Below are 18,964 nucleotides of genomic sequence, written 5' to 3'. Positions count from 1 at the left end.
GCCCGGAAAGGCTCTCGTTGGTGGTCTGGAGGGCTCGTGCGGGTTCGTGGCCCGACCTCCGGGGATCCTCGAGGGTGGTGGTGGGGAGGGCGGGAGTCCGGTTCCCAAGGGACGTATCGTGGGGGCGGTGGGGGGGGCGGGGATGTGGGACGGCACCGAGGGCAGAGGTGGTGATGCCCGAGGGCCTGCAGCACCCTCAGGGTTGGGGGGGGGGGGTGGGGGGTCACCCTCCGGCCCAGTCGCCTTCCTGACCCCGATCGCTGTCTGCTTGACGCGTGGGATGGCCTTCCCCTCCCAGCCGGCCTCTTTCCCGACCGGAATTCCGGCTCGTTACTTCCCTCGTCCCTCCTTTCCCTTCCCTCTCGCTGCCTGCTCCTGCAATGCCTCGCTCTCCGCGATTCCCCCTCCCGTTTCTCCGGCTCCTGCCGACAGCTCCAATACGCCGCGCGCCCCGCGGTTTTACTCTCCACCCTTCACGGTTTCCGCTCGTGTCTCTACCCCCGCTCCAATTGAAGATTCCCGCCGGAGGGAAGGGCTTCCCATTATCTCGTCCACTGAACCCATTTTCTGACATACTGTAGACCTCGCGAACCACCGGTGTTCCCTCAGTGGGTCCAACACCCCCACACCGATCCTCCCGTTATTCCTTTGGCCTCAGGACCTCTAACCCTGCGATGGATTCTCGCGTTTCCTTCACAGGGGGCTCGAACTCTGTACTTTACACGTCTCACGTCCACCCTCAGGCGTCTGAGGCTAATCGACGCATTCTGTCTCAACAGTTGGCCAAGGGCGGAGACCTCCTGTCCCGAGGGCAGAACCTCGCGCAAGGCAAACCCTTCCCTTTACCTGTACGTCGGCTGAGCCCTCTGCCGTCGCTCAGGACCTCCAAATAAACTGTCGTAACTCCAGCATGCCGACCGTCAACAGCAAAATCCTTCTCTTATCGTCTCGCTCCCAAGGGAGCAGCTCGGGGAAAGCACCCTGCCCTCTATCCAAAACCAACCCAACTCCTTTCTTACAATTCCTCCTCTTTGAGTTTGTTTTTCCTTGCTGAACTATCCACAGCCAAGAGTCAGGAAGGTTATGTTGCAGCTTTATAAAACTCTGGTCAGGCTGCATCTGGAGTATTGCATTCAGTTCTGCTCGCCCCGTTACAGGAAGGATGTGGAGGCTTTGGAGAGGGTGCAGAAGAGGTTCACCAGGATGCTGCCCGGATGAGCTATAAGGAGAGGTCAGAAAAACTTGGGTTGTTTTCTCTGGAACGGCAGAGACCTGATCGAGGTTTAAGGCAAAGATAGAGTAGACTGTTTTTCCAAAAAACTTAACAAAAATCTTTCCCCCAGGGTTGAGATGTCCAATACCAGAGGGCGTGCATTTAAGGTGAGAGGGGGAAAGTTCAAAGGAGATGTGTGGGGCAAGTTGTTTTACACAGAGAGCGGTGGGTGCCTGGAATGTGCTGCCAGGAGTGGGGGCGGAGGCAGATACGATAGAGGGGTTTAAGAGGCTTTCAGACAGACCCGTCAATGTGCAGGGAATGGAGGGAGATGGGTCATGTACAGGCAGAAGGGACTTAGATTAATTTGGCATCGCGTTCGGCACAGACATTGTGGGCAGAAGGGCCTGTTCCTGTGCTGTTCTGTGTTCGTCGACCCGTGCGGGGTCACCCAAACATCAGATGCTGACCCGTGAAGGCGGTGGCAAAATATCCAACCCTACCTGCACAATTCATTCAAGTGGTAGAAGGCTCTTGACGGATTCGGCAGCGGTGGAGCATCACCCTGTTGTTCATCTTCTTCCATAGTCCCAGGGCAGGCTCACCGGGACAAGCACGCCCCCCCCTTGCCCCGAGGGCAGGCTCACCGGGACACCACCACCCCCACCCCCAGGGCAGGCTCACCAGGACTCAGGGACACTGCTTCACACCCAATTCCTGCCGGATATTTTCAGCCAACTTCAGTCAGTGTTTGATACAAAAACCACTTTGTGTTATAACACCAGAAGAAATTCTTTTTATTCTACTATTGGATACACAAAGACTTAGTAAATTACATAGATTAATGTGTGGTTGTCCCTCGTCTTCACAGAAAACCAGTAAACCAGCCATTGCATCACCCTCCACCTGGTATCCGGGATGTTCCGTAAAGCTGGACCCGCACACCGTCCCGTCTGCCACCATCCCATCACACACTCCCGGGGTCAGACACAGGGTGAAGCTCCCTCCGCACCGTCCCGTCACACACTCCCGGGGTCAGACACAGGGTGAAGCTCCCTCCGCACCGTCCCGTCACACACTCCTGGGGTCAGACACAGGGTGAAGCTCCCTCCGCACCGTCCCGTCACACACTCCCGGGGTCAGACAGAGGGTGAGGCTCCCCCCGCACCGTCCCGTCACACACTCCCGGGGTCAGACACAGGGTGAAGCTCCCTCCGCACCGTCCCGTCACACACTCCCGGGGTCAGACACAGGGTGAAGCTCCCTCCGCACCGTCCCGTCACACACTCCCGGGGTCAGACACAGGGTGAAGCTCCCTCCGCACCGTCCCGTCACACACTGCCGGTGTGGCCCTTGGTGGGGACAGTGAGGGACAGCGAGGCCCTTTGCTGCCATGTTGGGTCTCAGTCCAATCTCAGGTTACCTGTGTTGTCCAGTCACTGTGTACAGCTGACTCTGGGGGTGGGCCCAGGGCCCTTCACCGGGAGAACCACCCGACCACCTCCCCCGCCCCTCCCACCCACCTCGCCGGACCCTGAGAGAAACACTCAGCTGGAGCTCCCGGTGAGAGCCACCACCTCCCTCGGCAGAGGATCGGGGAACTGTGTGTCAAGGAGGCTCCTGGAGTGCAGGGAGGTCCCGAGGGTGGTGGTGTGGAGTTGGGACCCTGCCTCCCGGACCTGGGAGGGTGCTGGGGGTGGGGGCGGGGGGTGGGTGAGGGGAGGGGAGAGAGGGAGGTGAGGAGGTGCTGGGTTGGGGAGGTGCTGGAGGGAGGGGACGAGGGGGGTAGGGGATGGGGCTTGGGGGGAGGGGGTGGGGGAGCAGGGGAGGGGGGAGGTGCTGGGGGCAGGAGGGGAAGGTGGGTGGGTGGAGGTGTGGGAGGGGGGTGTGTACGGTGCTGGGGGGGTAGTTGGGGGAGCGGGAGGTGTTGGGGGAGGAGATGGGGGAGATTTGGGGAGGGATGTGCTGGGGGGGCGGTGGTTCTGGGGGAGGGGAGGTGGGAGGGAGGTGGGGGGGGGGGGGGGTGGGAGGAGGTGCCAGCCCTCAGATGTTCTGGCAGCAGGGTTTCCTGGTCTCGGCCGTCGTCCCGTCGTTGGGGACGCTGTTGGGGTTGAGGGCGACGGTTGTCCGGGTGGCCTGGCTCGCTCGCCCCTCCGCCCGGCGACGGAAGATCTCTGTGGGGGGGGGGGGGGGGGGTTAGCAACAGCAGGTCAGGGCACAGGAAGATTCCACAGTGTAGCCACCCTTCCCCACACCCACTGCCCCACCACCACCACCACCCCTCCTCCTCTCCCCCCTCCTCCCCCCAGCGGCTCATGGAAAGGCCACAACCCGGGACAGGAGCCAGAGGCGGCCATTCGGCCCATCCAGTGGGGCAACGCTGACCCAAGCCCTCCCTCCATGCCCGTTGGCTGACACATTCCACCAATCCCAGATTAACCCTCGGTGGGGGTGGGGGGCGCCGATGTTTGGGGGTGCAGACTGTGTGGAGGAGGGGGTGTGCGGGAGGGGGCGGACACTGTGTGGTGGGGGGGGGGGGGGTTGGTCACCCGTGAGCCCTACCTGAGATGACGGACTGGAAGGCCGGCTCCACGTTGGTCGAGTCCAGCGCCGACGTCTCCATGAACAACATCTGGTGTTTCTCTGCACACACAAACCAGCAGCCAATCAGCGGAGGCCGCGGGTGCGGAGGAGGAGGCCGGCAGCCAATCAGCGGAGGCCGCGGGTGCGGAGGAGGAGGAGGCCGGCAGCCAATCAGCGGAGGCCTCGGGTGCGGAGGAGGAGGAGGCCGGCAGCCAATCAGCGGAGGCCGCGGGTGCGGAGGAGGAGGAGGCCGGCAGCCAATCAGCGGAGGCCGCGGGTGCGGAGGAGGAGGAGGCCGGCAGCCAATCAGCGGAGGCCGCGGGTGCGGAGGAGGAGGAGGCCGGCAGCCAATCAGCGGAGGGTGCGGAGGAGGAGGCCGGCAGCCAATCAGCGGAGGCCTCAGGTGCGGAGGAGGAGGCCGGCAGCCAATCAGCGGAGGCCATGGGTGCGGAGGAGGAGGAGGCCGGCAGCCAATCAGCCGCCCAGCCTGGTTCATCCCTGCTGTGACATCACAGCCGACTCCTCCCCCACTTGCAGATCACCCATTGGTGGGGGTTGAACCCACTCTGACCCCCACCCATGGGTGTTCCCGCACCCACCCTCACCCTAACACTGACCCCTGACCCCGACCTGTGAAAGTTCCTGAACCACCCCGACACCGACCCCTGACCCCAATCCCAACTGTGACCCCGACCCCTGACCCACGGGCATCCCTGAACCCACCCTGACGCCGACACCAGGGAACTTTCTGTAGCCGTAGGTGTTGGACGGTCATTCCAGCACCTTCCTGAAGGGGAGTCTGCCCGTCCTCCGTCACCCCGTGGGTCCCCCCCCCCCCCCCCCCGGGGGCTCTGGCTCCCCCCAGCAGGAGGGGCGGCAATACTGCTTAGCCCACTGCTCTACACTCAGCACTGTGCGGCTCGGCACAGCTCAAACGCCAGCTATAAATTCGCCGGTGACACCGCTGTTGTTGGCAGGATCTCAGACGGCGATGAGGAGTCGTACAGGAGTGAGAGAGATCGGCTGGTTAAGTGGTGTCGCAACAACAACCTCGCTCAACGTCGGCAAGACCAAGGAACTGATTGTGGACTTCAGGAAGGGGAAGTCGGGAGAACACGCACCAGCCCTCATTGAGGGGTCAGCGGTGGAAAGGGGGAGCAGCTTCAAGTTCCTGGGCGTCAACATCTCAGAGGATCTATCCCGGGCCCAACACATTGATGCAACCACGAAGAAGGCACGCCAGCAGCTCTACTGCGTTAGGAGTTTGAGGAGATTTGGTACGTCACCAAACACTCTTGCAAATTTCTACAGATGTACGGCGGAGAGCATTCTGACTGGTTGCATCACCGCCTGGTACGGAGGCTCCAATGCGCAGGATCGCAAGAGACTGCAGAGTGTTGTCGACTCAGCCAGCTCCATCACGGGTGCAACCCTCCCCGCCATCGAGGACATCTTCAAGAGGTGGTGCCTCAAGAAGGCGGCATCCGTCACTGAGGACCCTCACCACCCGGGACGTGCCCTCTTCTCGTTACTACCATCAGGGAGGAGGTACAGGAGCCTGAAGACCCGCACTCAACGACTCAGGAACAGCTCCTTCCCCTCCGCCGTCAGATTCCTGAACGGTCCGTGAACCCATGAACGTTATTTCTCTTTATTTTTTGCACTATTTTTGTAATTTATAGTAATGTTGTGTCTCTGCACTGTACTGCTGCCGCAAGACAATAAATCTCACCTCATATAAGTCAGTGATTATAAAAGATGGGGAAGGTAGGGTGCCCTGCAGCTCTCTGTCAGGAGGAGGAGAGCCCTGCGTTGTATCAGGTGGCACCTTTGTGGCCCCCTCAGTACCTGCCCACCCCGTTTTATACAACAGCAGAGGAACAGGCCCTTCGGCCCACCACGTTGTGCTGAACTCATTAAGCTAATGACACCTTAATCCCTTCTGCCTGCACAGTGTCCACCTCCCTCCATTCCCCGCACATCTAAGACCCTCTGAAACGCCTCTATCGTATCTGCCTCCACCCCCACCCCTGGCAGCACATTCCAGGCACCCACCGCTCTCTGTGGGGAGGAAACCTGCCCCACACATCTCCTTTGAACTTTCCTCCTCTCACCTTAAATGCCTGCCCTCTGGTGTTAGACATTTCGACCCTGGGGGAGAAAGATACCGGCTGTCTACTCTGTCTGTGCCTCTCGCAATCTTATATACCTCGGTTGGGTTCCCCAGCCCCGGCCCCCTCGGTGACGCCCTGCCGTGTACCTGCGAAGGACATGGCCTCATCGACGGGCACGGTGCGGACGTCCGCCAGGTCGCTCTTGTTCCCGACCAGCATCACCACCAGGTTGTTGTCTGCATTGTCCAGAAGCTCAGTCAGCCACCGTTCCACGTTCTCGTATGTCTGGTGCTTGGAGATGTCGTACACCAGCAGCGCTCCCACAGCCCCTCGGTAATACCTGCAGCACCCACAGACACCCAGGTAACACGGGCGGTGCAGCAGGCTCAGCCGCTGCCTCACGGCTCCAGGGACCTGGGTTCGATCCCCACCTCCGGCGCTGTGTGTGTGTGTGTGTGTGTGTGTGTGTGTGTGTGTGTGTGTGTGTGTGTGTACACGTGGAGTTTGCACGCTCTCCCTGTGACCCCGTGGGTTTCCCCCAGGGGCTCCGGTTCCCTCCCACATCCCAACGAACGTGCGGGATCGGTGGGTTAATCGGCCGCTGTGAACCGTCCCCCTGTGAATGGTAGAGTCGGGGTGTGGGGGGGTGGGGGGGGGTGGTGGGGGGGAGTGCAGGGGGATGGGCTGGGTGCCCCCCCAGGGGCTGCAGTGGGAAGTGTGAGCACAGGGAGTCAGACAAATGTCAGGGGTGGGGAGAGGCCGGAGGGCGCGGGGCGGTGGGACCAGAGCTGAGCCCAACACTCGGAAGGCGTGACTGGGACCAGGCGAGGCCCGCGCAGGTCCGGGACATGGAAACCATGTTTAACAAACCCCCCCGCCCCCCCCAACCCCCCGGAGTTCTCCGAGGGTGCGACGGGTCGGTGACGAGGGAGATCCATGGGTGGGGCGTGGGTGGACATCTTTGAGGGTAAGAGGGAGGGGTGGGGGGTTGGAGTCGGTAGGACTGGTCAGCAGACCTTCACCAGGGGCCAGGCAGTGGGGGGGGGGGGGTGTAGTTGAGGGCAGTGGCAGGGAGGAGAGCGAGGGGGGTGGGGGGAGTAGGGAGAGGTGGGGGGGAGTGGTGGGAGGGGAGGGGAGGGGTGGGGGAGTGAGGGAGGGGTGGAGTGAGGGGGTGCAGAGGTCGTACGATGGAAGGGTGAGGGGGAGGAGCTGTGGGGTGGAGCAGGGATGAGGGGAGGGGTGTGAGAGGGGCCGCGGGGGGGGAGCGAGAGGGGGCACCAGGGGGTAGAACAAAGACACCCCCATGTGATGCAGTCACCGGGTGAATGGTAAGTCCAGGGTGGATGCAGTTTCGGTGAGGATCCCCCCACACCCCCCCCTACCCCCCCACACCCCACCCATCCACCCCACACCCCCTCCCCCCCGGTATCACCGGCCGTTTCCAACCCCCCCTTCTCTGAGGACGGTCCCGCGGGCGAGGGAGTCCGGAGGTTCTCCGGGCCGGTCCCTGGGCTGACAGGACCGGGGTCGGGGAGGCAGATGGGACCTTTGCGGACACCCAGGAACCTTCAACAGGACCAGGCACGGGGGGAGGATGTTCCCGGCGGCTGCAGAATCCAGAACCATGGTAACGACCTCAGGGTTGGAGGCAGGAGGGGTGTGAGTCAGCCAGGGTGGGGGTGCGCCTGTGGCTTCTCACCTTGGGGGCCGACGCTGGACGCATGCGGGGAGGGGGCAGGTCTTTCTCAACACTGGGGATGTAGGGAAGAGATCAGGAGTGGTGGTGGTGGGGGGGGGGGGGGGGGGGAGAGACAGCCGGTCAGCCACAAATGCGGAGGGCGAGGGACCGGAGCTCCTCTTATTCCCTCCGTTGCTACAAGCAACCAGAAGCAGCCTAGTAGAACAGGCTCCAACGTCCTGGGTCTGACAACCTCCTCCCTCACCCCCCCCCCCCCCACGATAGCCCGGGACACTTCTCGTCAGGCCCAAGAGATTTATCCAACTCCCCCTACCCTCCCAAATTCTCCAACGACAACGTCCTTCTCCTCAGTGAGTGCGGATGTGAAGACCTGGCTCCACACACACACACATACTGCTGGTTACCCTTGTTCTTAAGATACGTTTAAAACGCCTTGGGATGTATCTTCCTCTTGTGTGCCAATGATACTACGTGCCTCCTCGTTTCTCCTTGTACCCCTGACTCTCAACAGCCGAGGGTGCTCCCCTCCCATCCCCTGACATCCAGGATTCCCTGAACTTCCCTCCCGATGGTAGGCTCATCCAGAAAGTCATGAGGTATGGGGTCCGTGGACTCGGAACCGGCTTGCCCACAGGAGGCGGAGGGCGGTCGTAGAAGGGGAGTACCCGACCCGGAGCTGGCACTCCGCAGGGATCCGTTCTGGGGCCCCTGCTCCTCGTGGCTTTCAGAAATGACTTGGACGAGGAAGTGGAAGGGTGGGCTGGTAGGTTTGCGGACGGCGCTAGGGTCGGAGGGGCTGCGGATAGTGTGGGAGGTCGTCGTGGGTCACAACGAAAAGGAGACAGGATGCAGAGTTGGGCGGAGAAGTGGCAGGTGGATTTCGATCCGGAGAAACTGTAACCTGTGTACGGTGTTGCCCGGGTCCTGTTGAAACTCTCACCATTCAAATTTAAAGTGCGCTTTTTTCTGTTTTATGCACTGAAGTGAATAATCTCACATTTTGCCCACATTAGATTCCATCTGCCACGTGTATCACCTTTAAAGTCTCCTGTGTGTTTAATCCAGTGTTCCCCCGTTGTTGCATTCGCCCTGACGATTCTGCCTGCCACTGGATTTGGGCCTAGAGGACCTTAAAATTACAAAAGGGTCGGCTGGATTCCACATGCAAGGAAGAGGCATTGAGCTTAAGAGTCAGGAAGTCGTGCGGCAGCCGTGTAAAACTTTGGTTCGGTTGCACTTGGACTATTGTGTGCATTTCTAGTCGCCCCGTTACAGGAAGGATGTGGAGGGTGCAGAAGAGGTTCACCAGGATGCTGCCTGGGTTAGAGAGTGTTAGACGTAAGGAGAGATTGGACAAACGTGGGGTGTTTTCTCTGGAGCGGCAGAGGTTGAGGAGAGGCCTGATGTTTATGAGAGGCATAGATAGGGTAGACAGTCAGAACCTTTATCCCCAGGGTAGAAGTGTCAAATACTAAAGCGCATGCATTTAAGGTGAGGGGGGGGGGGGGGGAGTTTAAAGATGTGCGGGGCAAGTTTTTGTTTACACACAGAGAGCGGTGGGTGCCTGGAATGTGCTGCTAGGGGTGGAGGTGGAGGCAAATACAAGAGGCGTTTGAGGGGCTTTCAGATAGACACATGAATATACGGGCAACGGAGGGAGATGGATCACGTGCAGGCAGAAGAGATTTAGTTTAATTTGGCATCTTGTTCAGCACAGACATTGTGGGCTGAAGGGCCTGTTCCTGTGCTGTACTGTTCTATGTTCTAAGTGTGAAGTGATACACTTTGGGAGATCGAATTTGAAGGCAGAATACAAGGTTAATGGCAGGACTCTGAGCAGTGTGGAGGAACAGAGGGATCCTGGGGTCCACGTCCATAGATCCCTCAAGATTGCCGCGCAAGTTGATCAGGTTGTTAAGAAGGCGTATGGAGTGTTGGCCTTCATTAGTCGGGGGATTGAGTTCAAGAGCCACAATGTGATGTTGCAGCTCTGTAGAACTCTGGTCAGACCGCACTTGGAGTATTGTGTTCAGTTCTGGTCGCCTCATTATAGGAAGGATGGGGAAGCTTTAGAGAGGGTGCAGAGGAGAGTTACCAGGATGCTGCCTGGATTGGAGAGCATGTCTTATGAGGATAGGTTGAGCGAGCTGGGGCTTTTCTCTTTGGAGCGACGCAGGATGAGAGGCGACTTGATAGAGGTGTATAAGATCATGAGAGGCATAGACAGAGTGGACGGCCAGCACCTTTTCCCCAGGACAGCAATGGCCAATACCAGAGGTTGCCTGTTTAAGGTGTGTGGAGGAAAGTTTGGTGGGGGGGGGGGGGTTGGTGTCTGAGGTGGGTTTTTTTTTTACACAGAGAGTGGTGGGTGCCTGGAACGCACTGTGGTGGGGGGGGGTGCGGGGGGTGGTAGGGGCCGATACGATAGGGTCATTTAAGAGATGGGCACATGGACAAAAGGAAAAGGGTTATAGGAGGTGAAGGAGAGAGGTAGAATGGGGATAAGGTTTACATGGGCTGGCACAACATGGTGGGCCGAAGGGCCTGTACCGTTCTACGTTCGATGAACCTTCCAGCCCCGAGGCCACACTGTTCCCCGTCCGAGTGACGTGGACTTCCCTCCTGTGGCTGCGTTTACCAAGTCACAGGACGGTGCAGCACAGGAGGCGGCCCTTCGGCCCACCTGGTCCATGCTGGCCCCCAGTGCTAACCTACCCAGAACCCATTTGCCCACATTAGCCCTGGATATACCCCTCTTCCACCCACATACCTGCCCAAATTCCATTCATGCGCCCACCCACCCTCCGGATAAACAACCTGCTCCTCAGGTCCCCTTTAAATCGCTCCCCTTAAACCTGTGCCTTCTGGTTCTTGGCTCCCTGACCCTTGGGGGTGGGGGGGGGCGAATACTGTCTACCCCTTCCATGCCGTTCGGGACTGTCTCCCTTCAGCCTCCGAAATCCCAGTGGGAACAAACCCAGCCCCAGCCAACCTCTCCTCGGAACGACGGGACCCCCCCCCCCCCCCCATCCTGAACTCAGGGAGGGCTGGAAGGGGTTGTGCAGGGCGGCACAGTGTCTGTGCACACCTGTGTGTCTATGTGCGCGTGCCTGTGCCTGTGTTTGTGTACGCACCTGTGTGTGTGCACCCGTGTGTGCGTTTATGTGTGTGTGTCTGCATGGAGTCTGCACGCTTTCCCTGTGACCGCGTGGGTTTCCCCGGGGGCTCCGGTTCCCTCCCGCGTGCGGGGTCAGTGGATTAATCGGTCGCTGTGAATTGCACCCACCCCCCCCCCCCCCCAGTCCAGCAGGAAAATGGCAAAAGGGTTGAAGGAAAGGGCGTTCGAGAGTTGTCCCGGGACCAGAGAGAGATGACGGGGATAACGGGATAGCATGGCCCTGATTGAATGGCCTGTGTTCTAAGGGAAGGGAGTGGAGAGACGGCTGACATTGGGTGGGGGGGGGGGGGGGTAGGAACAGTATGAGGCCATTCAGCCCACTGCCTGAGCACAGCGGAAGTCCGCATCGCCCATGCCTCTGGGTACCCCAGCACCCCGCCCCATGGGGGCATACGTACGCGGAGGTGATGGCTCGGTAACGCTCCAGCCCGGCCGTGTCCCAGATCTGTGTCTTCACGGCCACTCCGTCGATGGTGACAGTGCGTGTGGAGAACTCCACTCCGATGGTGGTCCGGCTGTCGTGGTTGAACTCGTTGCGGGTGAAGCGAGAGAGAAGGTTGCTCTTCCCGACGCCGGACTCCCCGATCAGCACCACTGCAAACAACACAGGGGTCACCACCAAAAACACACACCGGCCAGTTTTCAGAAGGAGAGACGTGTGTGTCGATAAAGGGGACCCGATAGATGTCATGTACTTAGATTTCTAGAAGGCATCTGATAAGGTGCCACAAAGGTTATCGCAGAAACTGAGAGATCAGGCTGCAGGAGGTTTGGATGGGAGATTGGCCGGCTGATAGGAGACAGGAACCGGTCAGTCTCTGGTTGGCAATATCTAACGAGAGGGGTGCCACAGAGATCAGCACCGGGACCCTAACTCTTAACGCAATTTGATAACGGTACAGTTGCTAAAATTGCAAAGGTCAGCGGGTAGGGAAGCAGACGAAAGGAGGACGTAGGCGAGTTCTGTGAGCGGGCAAAGGACGTGGCAAATGGAAAATAATCTGGGGAAATGTGAAATCTCCAGTCTGACAGGAACATTTTCTCTCTCCATGACTGAGGAACGAATAAGAATCGTCGGGGTGGCCATGGTGGTGGGAGATCACGTCTCGCAAATTCGAGTGCATTTTTTTTTGAAGCGGGAACCAAGAGCAGAGGGGTGGATGCCTCTGGTGGGACTCTTCCTGACAAGGTCCCACATGGTAGGCTGGTCGAGAAGGTTAGAACCCATGGGATCCATGACAAGATAGCCAAATTTGGTCTCCACCCGAAATGTCAGCTGTCCATTCCCCCCCCCCACGGATGCTGCTCGACCCGCTGAGTTCCTCCAGCAGCGTGTCATATTGCTCCAGGTCCAAGCATCTGCTGTCTCCTGGAAGCAACAAGGGCTTGGTGGGAGGAGGCAGGGGGCGGTGGGGGAGGGCTGCCTTTCACACCGACCGGCAGTGTGCCACAGCTATCAGCGCTGGGTTTATCGTTGGTTGCATAGATCACCAGAATGACACCAGAATTGGCGGTGCGGTGGACAGTGAGGACGGGTGTCTAGGGTTACAATGGGATCTGGATCAACTGGGGAAGTGGGCCAAGGAACGGCAGACGGAGTTTAACTTGGACAAATATGAAGTGGTGCATTTTGGAAAGTCAAACCAGGGCAAAACGTACACAGTAACTGGCAGTAGCATGGGGAGTGTTGTGGAACAGAGAGGCCTGGGGGTACAAGTTCATAGTTCCCTGAAAGTGGCGTCACAGGTAGACAGGGTGGCGAAGAACGTTTGGCACGCTGACCTTCATTGGTCAGGGCAGGAGTTGGGACGTCCTGTTACAGCTGTACGGGACATTGGTGAGACCGCACTTGGAGCGCTGTGTGCAGTTCTGGTCACCCAGCTATAGGAAGGACGTCACTGAGCTGGAGAGGGGGCAGAGACGATTCACGGGGACGTTACCGGGACTGGAGGGCTCGAGTTACAAGGAGAGGCTGGACGGGCCGGGACTGTTTTCCCTGGAGCGAAGGAGGCTGAGGGGTGACCTTTTGGAGGTTTATAACATCATGAGGGGCATGGACAAGGTGGATGATCTCAGTCTTTTCCCCGGAGAGGGGAGTCTAAAACCAGAGGGCACAGGTATAAGGTGAGAGGGGAAAGATTTAAAGGGGAACTGAGGGGCAAGTTTTCCACACAGGTGATGGGTATCGGGAACGAGCTGCCAGAGGGAGTGGGTGAGGCAGGTACAATTACAACGTTTTAAAAGGCACTTGGACAGGTCCATGGATAGGTAGGGTTTAAAGGGATGTGGGCAAAACACGGGCAAATGGGACTGGGAGAGTTTATACAGAGAATAATGGATCTCCAGGAGAGAGTTACAGGCTGGGATCTGATCCAGGGGATCAGGAGTTTATATATCGAATAACAGATCCCCGGGAGTGGGTTACAGGCTGGGATCTGATCCAGGGGATCAGGGGTTTATATATCGAATAACAGGTCCCCGGGAGTGGGTTACAGGCTGGGATCTGATCCAGGGGATCAGGGTTTATATATTGAATAACAGGTCCCCGGGAGTGGGTTACAGGCTGGGATCTAATCCTGGGGTTTGGGGGGTTTATATATAGAATAACAGATCTCTGGGGCGAGGTTACAGGCTGGGATCTTAGCCAAGGTTTTGGGGAGCTATGTATTAAACAACAAACACACCCAGGGCTGAATTACAGGCTACGATTGTACTCATGTAGTGTTGGAGGTTGTACACTGAGTTACAGGTCCCCAACAACAGCCAGTGGTGATACCAGATACCGGGAGTGAGTTACAGGCTGAAATTTAAGAGTGGTTAACGCGGATAATATGTAGGGTATCAGAAACTTGCCGGGAATTATAGACTGGAATCTCATTTCTCACGTTTTAAGTTGCTCACAAAATAGGTGTTTGTCCATTCGGCCCACAGAGTCTGTACTGGATCATCATGTCATCCTGCTCCCCACGTCAATTGCTGGAACCTGTTCCCTCTTACACACCCACCTACACAATTCACAGGGGCCGATTAACCCACCGACCCTGCACGTCATTTGTTGGGAGGGAACCGGAGCCCCTGAGGGGTGGGGGAAACCCACGCGGTCACAGGGAGAACGTGCAAACTCCACACACAACACAGACAGCGCCGGAGGTCGGGATCGAACCCGGGTCTCCGGAGCCGTGAGGTAGCAGCACTACCCACTGCGCCGCCCTGGGACTGAGTTACAGCCATGTAGAACTTTTAACTGGGTTGGAGGCTATTTGAGGCTCTGGAGTACTGTGAACAATTCTGGTCACCTTGTTGCAGGAGTGACATCATTAAGCTGAAAAAGGCGCAGAGGGGATTTACGAGGAGGGGAGCCGAGGGCCTGAGTTACAGAAGAGGTTGGGCAGGCTGGGGCTTTATTCCCTGGAGGGTAGGAGACTGAGGGGTGACCTTCTAGAGGTGTATCAAATCATGAGGGGCATCGATGGTGCGCATTCACCCTGTCTTTTCCTCAGGGTTGGGGAATCGAGAACTAGAGGGTGCAGGTTTAATGTGAGAGGGGACCCGAGGGGCAACTTCTTCACCCAGAGAGTGGCGCACACATGGAACGAGCTGCCAGAGGAAGTGGGTGAGGTGGGTACAACAACAACATTTAAAAGACACTTGGACACGTCAATGGTCGGGATAGAAGGATATGGACCAAATGCGACTGGCTTGGATGGGCACCTTGGTCAGCATGGACGAGATGGGCTGAAAGGCCTGTTTCTGTGACTCAGGGCGCTTATGTAAAGAAACACCGGGCACTTCCCTCGCTCGTTCTCATGCAGCATTGGGCTCCCTCTCCTCCCTCAATCTCCGCCTCCGGAATGGATGGGAAATGGTCGAAGCTGTGGTGACCGCACCCCGGGGTCAGTGATCCAGCTGTGGCTGTGTGGCCAAGTCGGATCACTCGCTGAAGCACGGGAGGGGGGAGGCGGCGTAACCGCGGCCCTGATTACCCCTCCGCCCCCCCCCCCCCCCACCGCCCCCTCTGCCCACAGCGAGTCTCAGAGAAAACGCCCGGCCCTTCCCGTAGCTCGGGGACCACCTCTCGGAGGAGGCAGGCCGACGAGGAGGTTCAGCACTGCCTTCTGTGCACCAGGGCAGCCAATCGGCCCATCGAGTCCAGGCTAGCTCACGGCTTTCCCTTCAATCCAATTCCCCAACTCTCCCACCAACACCTGCCCTCACCCACACACTCAGGGAGGGGGCAATTCGCAGGGGCCGATGAACCCACTGACCCCCGCACGTTGTCTGGGGGTGGAGGGGGGGGGAGGGGGAAGGGAACCCCACGCGGTCACTGGGAGAAGGTGAAAATTCCACCCGCACACAGCGCCGGAGTTGGGGATCGAACCGGGGTCTCTGGAGCCGCGAGGCAACGGGCCAAGGAACAGCGGATGGAATTTAACTCGGACAAGCGCGGGGGTGTTGCATTTTGTCACGGGGCAGGACTTCCGCAGAGAGCGGCAGGGCCGACACCGGTAGTGGCATCTGGCGCAGGTCAGGGCACTGAGCACAAGGTTACGATCGCAGAAGGTCACAGAGTCAAAGAGCACAGAAACAGGCCCTTCAGCCCAACTCATCCATGCTGACCCAGGATTCCCACCTAAGCCAGTCCCATCTGCCCGCGTTTGGCCCGTATCCCTCTAAACCTTTCCAATCCGTGGACCCGTCTGAGTGTATTTTACATGTTGTTAATGTACCTGCCTCACCCACTCCCTGTGGCAGCTCGTTCCATATATGGACCACCCCGCAGGTCCCCTTTAAATCTCTTCCCTGTCAACCGAAACCCTAATTTTTGATTCCCCAACCCTGGGGAAACAGACTGTGCGCATTGACCCTATCGATGCCCCTCATGGTTTTATACACCTCCATAATGTCACCCCTCAGTCACCTACGCTCCCAAGTCCCAGCCTGGCCGACCTCTCCCTATAACTCAGGCCCTCAAGTCCTGGCAACGTCCTCGTAAATCTTCTCTGCTCACCTGCTAGTTTAGTGACGTCTTTCCTATAGGAAGATAACCAAAACCGGACACAACACTCCGGGTGCGGCCTCACCAATGTCCTGTACCACTGTAACATAACGTCCCAACTCCTGTACTCAGTGCCCTGACTGATGAAGGCCAGCATGCTAAATGCCTTCTTCACTGCCCTGTCTACCTGTGACTCCACTTTAAGGGAGCCAGGTACCTGTAGACCCAGGTCCCTCTGTTCTACAGCACTCCCCAGGGCCCCACCGTTCACTGCCAAAATCCCAGCCTGGTTTGACTTCCCAAAATACAAGACCTCGCACTTATCCGAATTGAAAACCATCCTTAGCCCCCTTACCCAGCTGATCGAGGTGAGACCAACTTTGGAGCACTGCGTGCAGTTCTGGTCGCCCAGCCTTAGGAAGGACGTCATTGAGCTGGAGAGGGGGGCAGGAAAGATTCACCAGGATGCTACTGGGACTGGAGGGCTTGAGTTACAAGGAGAGGCTGGACGGGCCGGGACTGTTTTCCCTGGAGCGAAGGAGGCTGAGGGGTGACCTTATGGAGGTTTATAAAACCACGAGGGGCATGGATAAGGTGGACGGTCATAGTCTTTTCCCCGGGGAGGGGAGCCTAAAACCAGAGGGCACAGGTTTAGGGTGAGAGGGGTAAGATTGAAAGGGGCAAGTTTTTCCCACCCAGAGGGTGGTCCGTATGTGGAACGAGCTGCCAGAGGAAGTGGGCAAGGCAGGTACATTAACAACATTTAAAAGATATTTGGACAGGTCCATGGAGGGGAAAGGTTGAGAGGGATATGGGCCAAACACGGGCAAATGGGACTGGCTTGGATGGGAATCTTGGTCGGCATGGACCGGTTGGGCCGAAGGGCCTGTTTCCCTGCTGTGTGACTCCACCATACTGCTGGGATAAGGGAAGGGAGATCAGTGGCCTGTCCCAGAGGCACATCGTGCACGAACTCCTGAATCGCACCCTCCACTCCCAACTCCGCCACCAGAAAAGGTTGCCAGACGAACCGAGGAACAGATCCAAGGACGAGCTCAGAGCCTCCTCGAAGTAACGTGACACTCCCACAGACCCCGGACCTGAGTGATGGTGACACTGAGGTGGTCAGCTGGCAGGATGGGCTGACCAATGGCAGATGGAGCTTGGCCCTGACGTCAATAACAGGGGGTACACAATGAATGAGTGATGGGGCCCTGGGGAGTACCGAGGAACAGAGGGACCTCGGTGTACGAGGGTAGGACACACACCGTGAACGGTGGGGAGTACTGAGGAACAGAGGGACCTCGGTGTACAAGGGTAGGACACACTGTGAATGGTAGGGAGTAATGAGGAACAGAGGGACGGTGTACAAGGGTAGGACACACACTGTGAACAGTAGGGAGTACTGAGGAACAGAGGGAGCTGGGTGTACAGGGGTAGGACACACACTGTGGACGGTAGGGAGTACTGAGGAACAGAGGGAGCTGGGTGTACAGGGGTAGGACACACACTGTGGACGGTAGGGAGTACTGAGGAACAGAGGGAGCTTGGAGTACAGAAACGGATCCCGGAAGGTGGAACAGGTGGACCGGCTGGTGAAGAAGGTGCACGGGACCCTTGCCCTGATTCCTGACCCTCCCTCGCGGACGGAGCTCTGGTTGGGGCTGCGGGTTGTGACAGGACAGGGCAGGATTGGGGCTAACGTGGGTGACCTGGTCGTGGTCGGGTTTGTGGTCAGGAGATCCGGGTTCGTTGCACTGTCACACGGCACAGAAACAGGCCCTTCAGCCCAAGTCATCCATGCTGACCAAGTTGTCCACCTGAGCCAGTCCCACATCCATCGAGACCTCTCCCATCCATGTACTTGTCCAATGTGTTTTTAAAACATCGTAGCTGTACCTATCTCTACTCCTTCCTCGGGCTGCTGCTCACATGAACGGACCAAACTCTGTACCAAACTTGTCCCTCAGGCCCCCTTCAAACCTTTCACTGGTCAGGGCTTGGGGCTGGATGTCACCTGTGTTGGGGGATGCAGAGAGGGGACGGGTTCGGGGATCAGGTCAGTTCTCCAACAGTTTAGGGTTCAGGGTCCCTGGTTGAAGCTTGTGCAGAGTTAGGTTGCAGATCGTTGGCCGGGTTTGATCAAGGTTATGGCCACTGGTCTGGTTAAGTGTTGGTTAAGGTTAGTGATTCAAGTTATTAGTTCAGGACAGAATGAGGTGGACAGGTTAGTGGTGAGGACAAGTGACCATGGCTGGTGCCTGCAGTTGTTAGGTTTAGTGGTGGTTACAGATTCAGGTGACTGCTCAGGAGCTGGTTACAGGATACTGGTTATGGTTAGTGCTGTGGGTTCAGGTTGAGGCTGAGGTTGGGTGACCAGATCAGTGGTCAGTGTCAGATCACGTTTGTACTGTTGGTTAAGGTGAGCCCTGGGGAGGGGGGTTTACTGGTTGAGGTGAGCCCTGGGGTGGGGTGGGGGTCACTAAAGCTGAGCCCTGGGGTTTCATTAGTTAAGGTGAGCCGGGGGGGGGGGGGCGGGGCGGGGTAGAGAGTTACTAGTTAAGGTGAGCCCTGTGGGGGTGGGTTACTAGTTAAGGTGAGCCCTGGGGAGGGCGGTTACTAGTTAAGGTGAGCCCCGGGGAGGTGGGTTACTAATTCAGGTGAGCCCCGGGGGGGATAGTGATTAGTTAAGGTGAGCCCGGGGGGGGGGGGGGGGATAGTTACTAGTTAGGTTGAGCCCGAGGGCTCGGTCCCTCCGCCATGACCTGCTCGCTCCACCTCCCGCCTCTCACCTTTAAACACAAAACTGTAGTCGTGCTCGGCCGAACTCATCCTGCAGCCGCTCGGTGCCGGCCCAGCGCTCGGCCGCTCCCCTCCCGGGACAGCCGCTCCCTGTCCCGTCCCGTCCCGTCCCGGCCCAGCCCAGCCCGTCCCGTCCCCGCCGCCACTTCCTGGTTCGGGCTCCAACTCCGGTCCGACCTGTTCCCCCGCGCAGGTGAAGCGGGCGGTCCGGCCCCGCCCCCGACACCTGGCCCCGCCCCCCGCCGCTGGACCCCGCCCCCCTCCGCTGACCCCGCCCCGACAGTGGCCCCGCCCCCCTCCGCTGACCCCGCCCCGTCCCCGAGCGCTGGCCCCGCCCCCCCGCCGACGACCCCGCCCCCCAACACCTGGCCCCGCCCCC

At 58.6% G+C, this 18,964-nt stretch overlaps 1 protein-coding gene across 1 annotated transcript; it reads right to left on the bottom strand.

Annotated features, from left to right (window-relative positions):
* Window positions 1-1,992: 1,992 nt before the first annotated feature.
* On the bottom strand, window positions 1,993-18,696 carry rab25b (RAB25, member RAS oncogene family b). Its single transcript, XM_052045784.1, has 5 exons — window positions 18,576-18,696; window positions 11,186-11,381; window positions 6,057-6,250; window positions 3,776-3,856; window positions 1,993-3,387 (listed from the first exon to the last, which is right to left on the bottom strand). The coding sequence occupies exons 1-5, from the start codon at window positions 18,613-18,615 to the stop codon at window positions 3,257-3,259; spliced, it is 642 nt and encodes a 213-aa protein (XP_051901744.1). The 5' UTR covers window positions 18,616-18,696; the 3' UTR covers window positions 1,993-3,256.
* Window positions 18,697-18,964: the final 268 nt, after the last annotated feature.

Source organism: Pristis pectinata, chromosome 40 (genome assembly GCF_009764475.1).
Source record: "Pristis pectinata isolate sPriPec2 chromosome 40, sPriPec2.1.pri, whole genome shotgun sequence".
Classification (NCBI taxonomy): Eukaryota; Metazoa; Chordata; class Chondrichthyes; order Rhinopristiformes; family Pristidae; genus Pristis; species Pristis pectinata.
This window is presented reverse-complemented; position numbering and strand designations above follow the sequence as displayed.

What these genes read in the sequence shown, in the direction of transcription:
- rab25b (XM_052045784.1), bottom strand. Translation starts at nt 18,615, where the DNA reads ATGAGTTCGGCCGAGCACGACTACAGTTTTGTGTTTAAAG. An exon ending in CTACAGTTTTGTGTTTAAAG is followed by an intron (nt 11,382 to 18,575) that starts GTGAGAGGCGGG and finishes TGTTGTTTGCAG; the next exon opens with TGGTGCTGATCGGGGAGTCC. An exon ending in CTTCCAGTCCGTCATCTCAG is followed by an intron (nt 3,388 to 3,775) that starts GTAGGGCTCACG and finishes CCCCCCCCACAG; the next exon opens with AGATCTTCCGTCGCCGGGCG.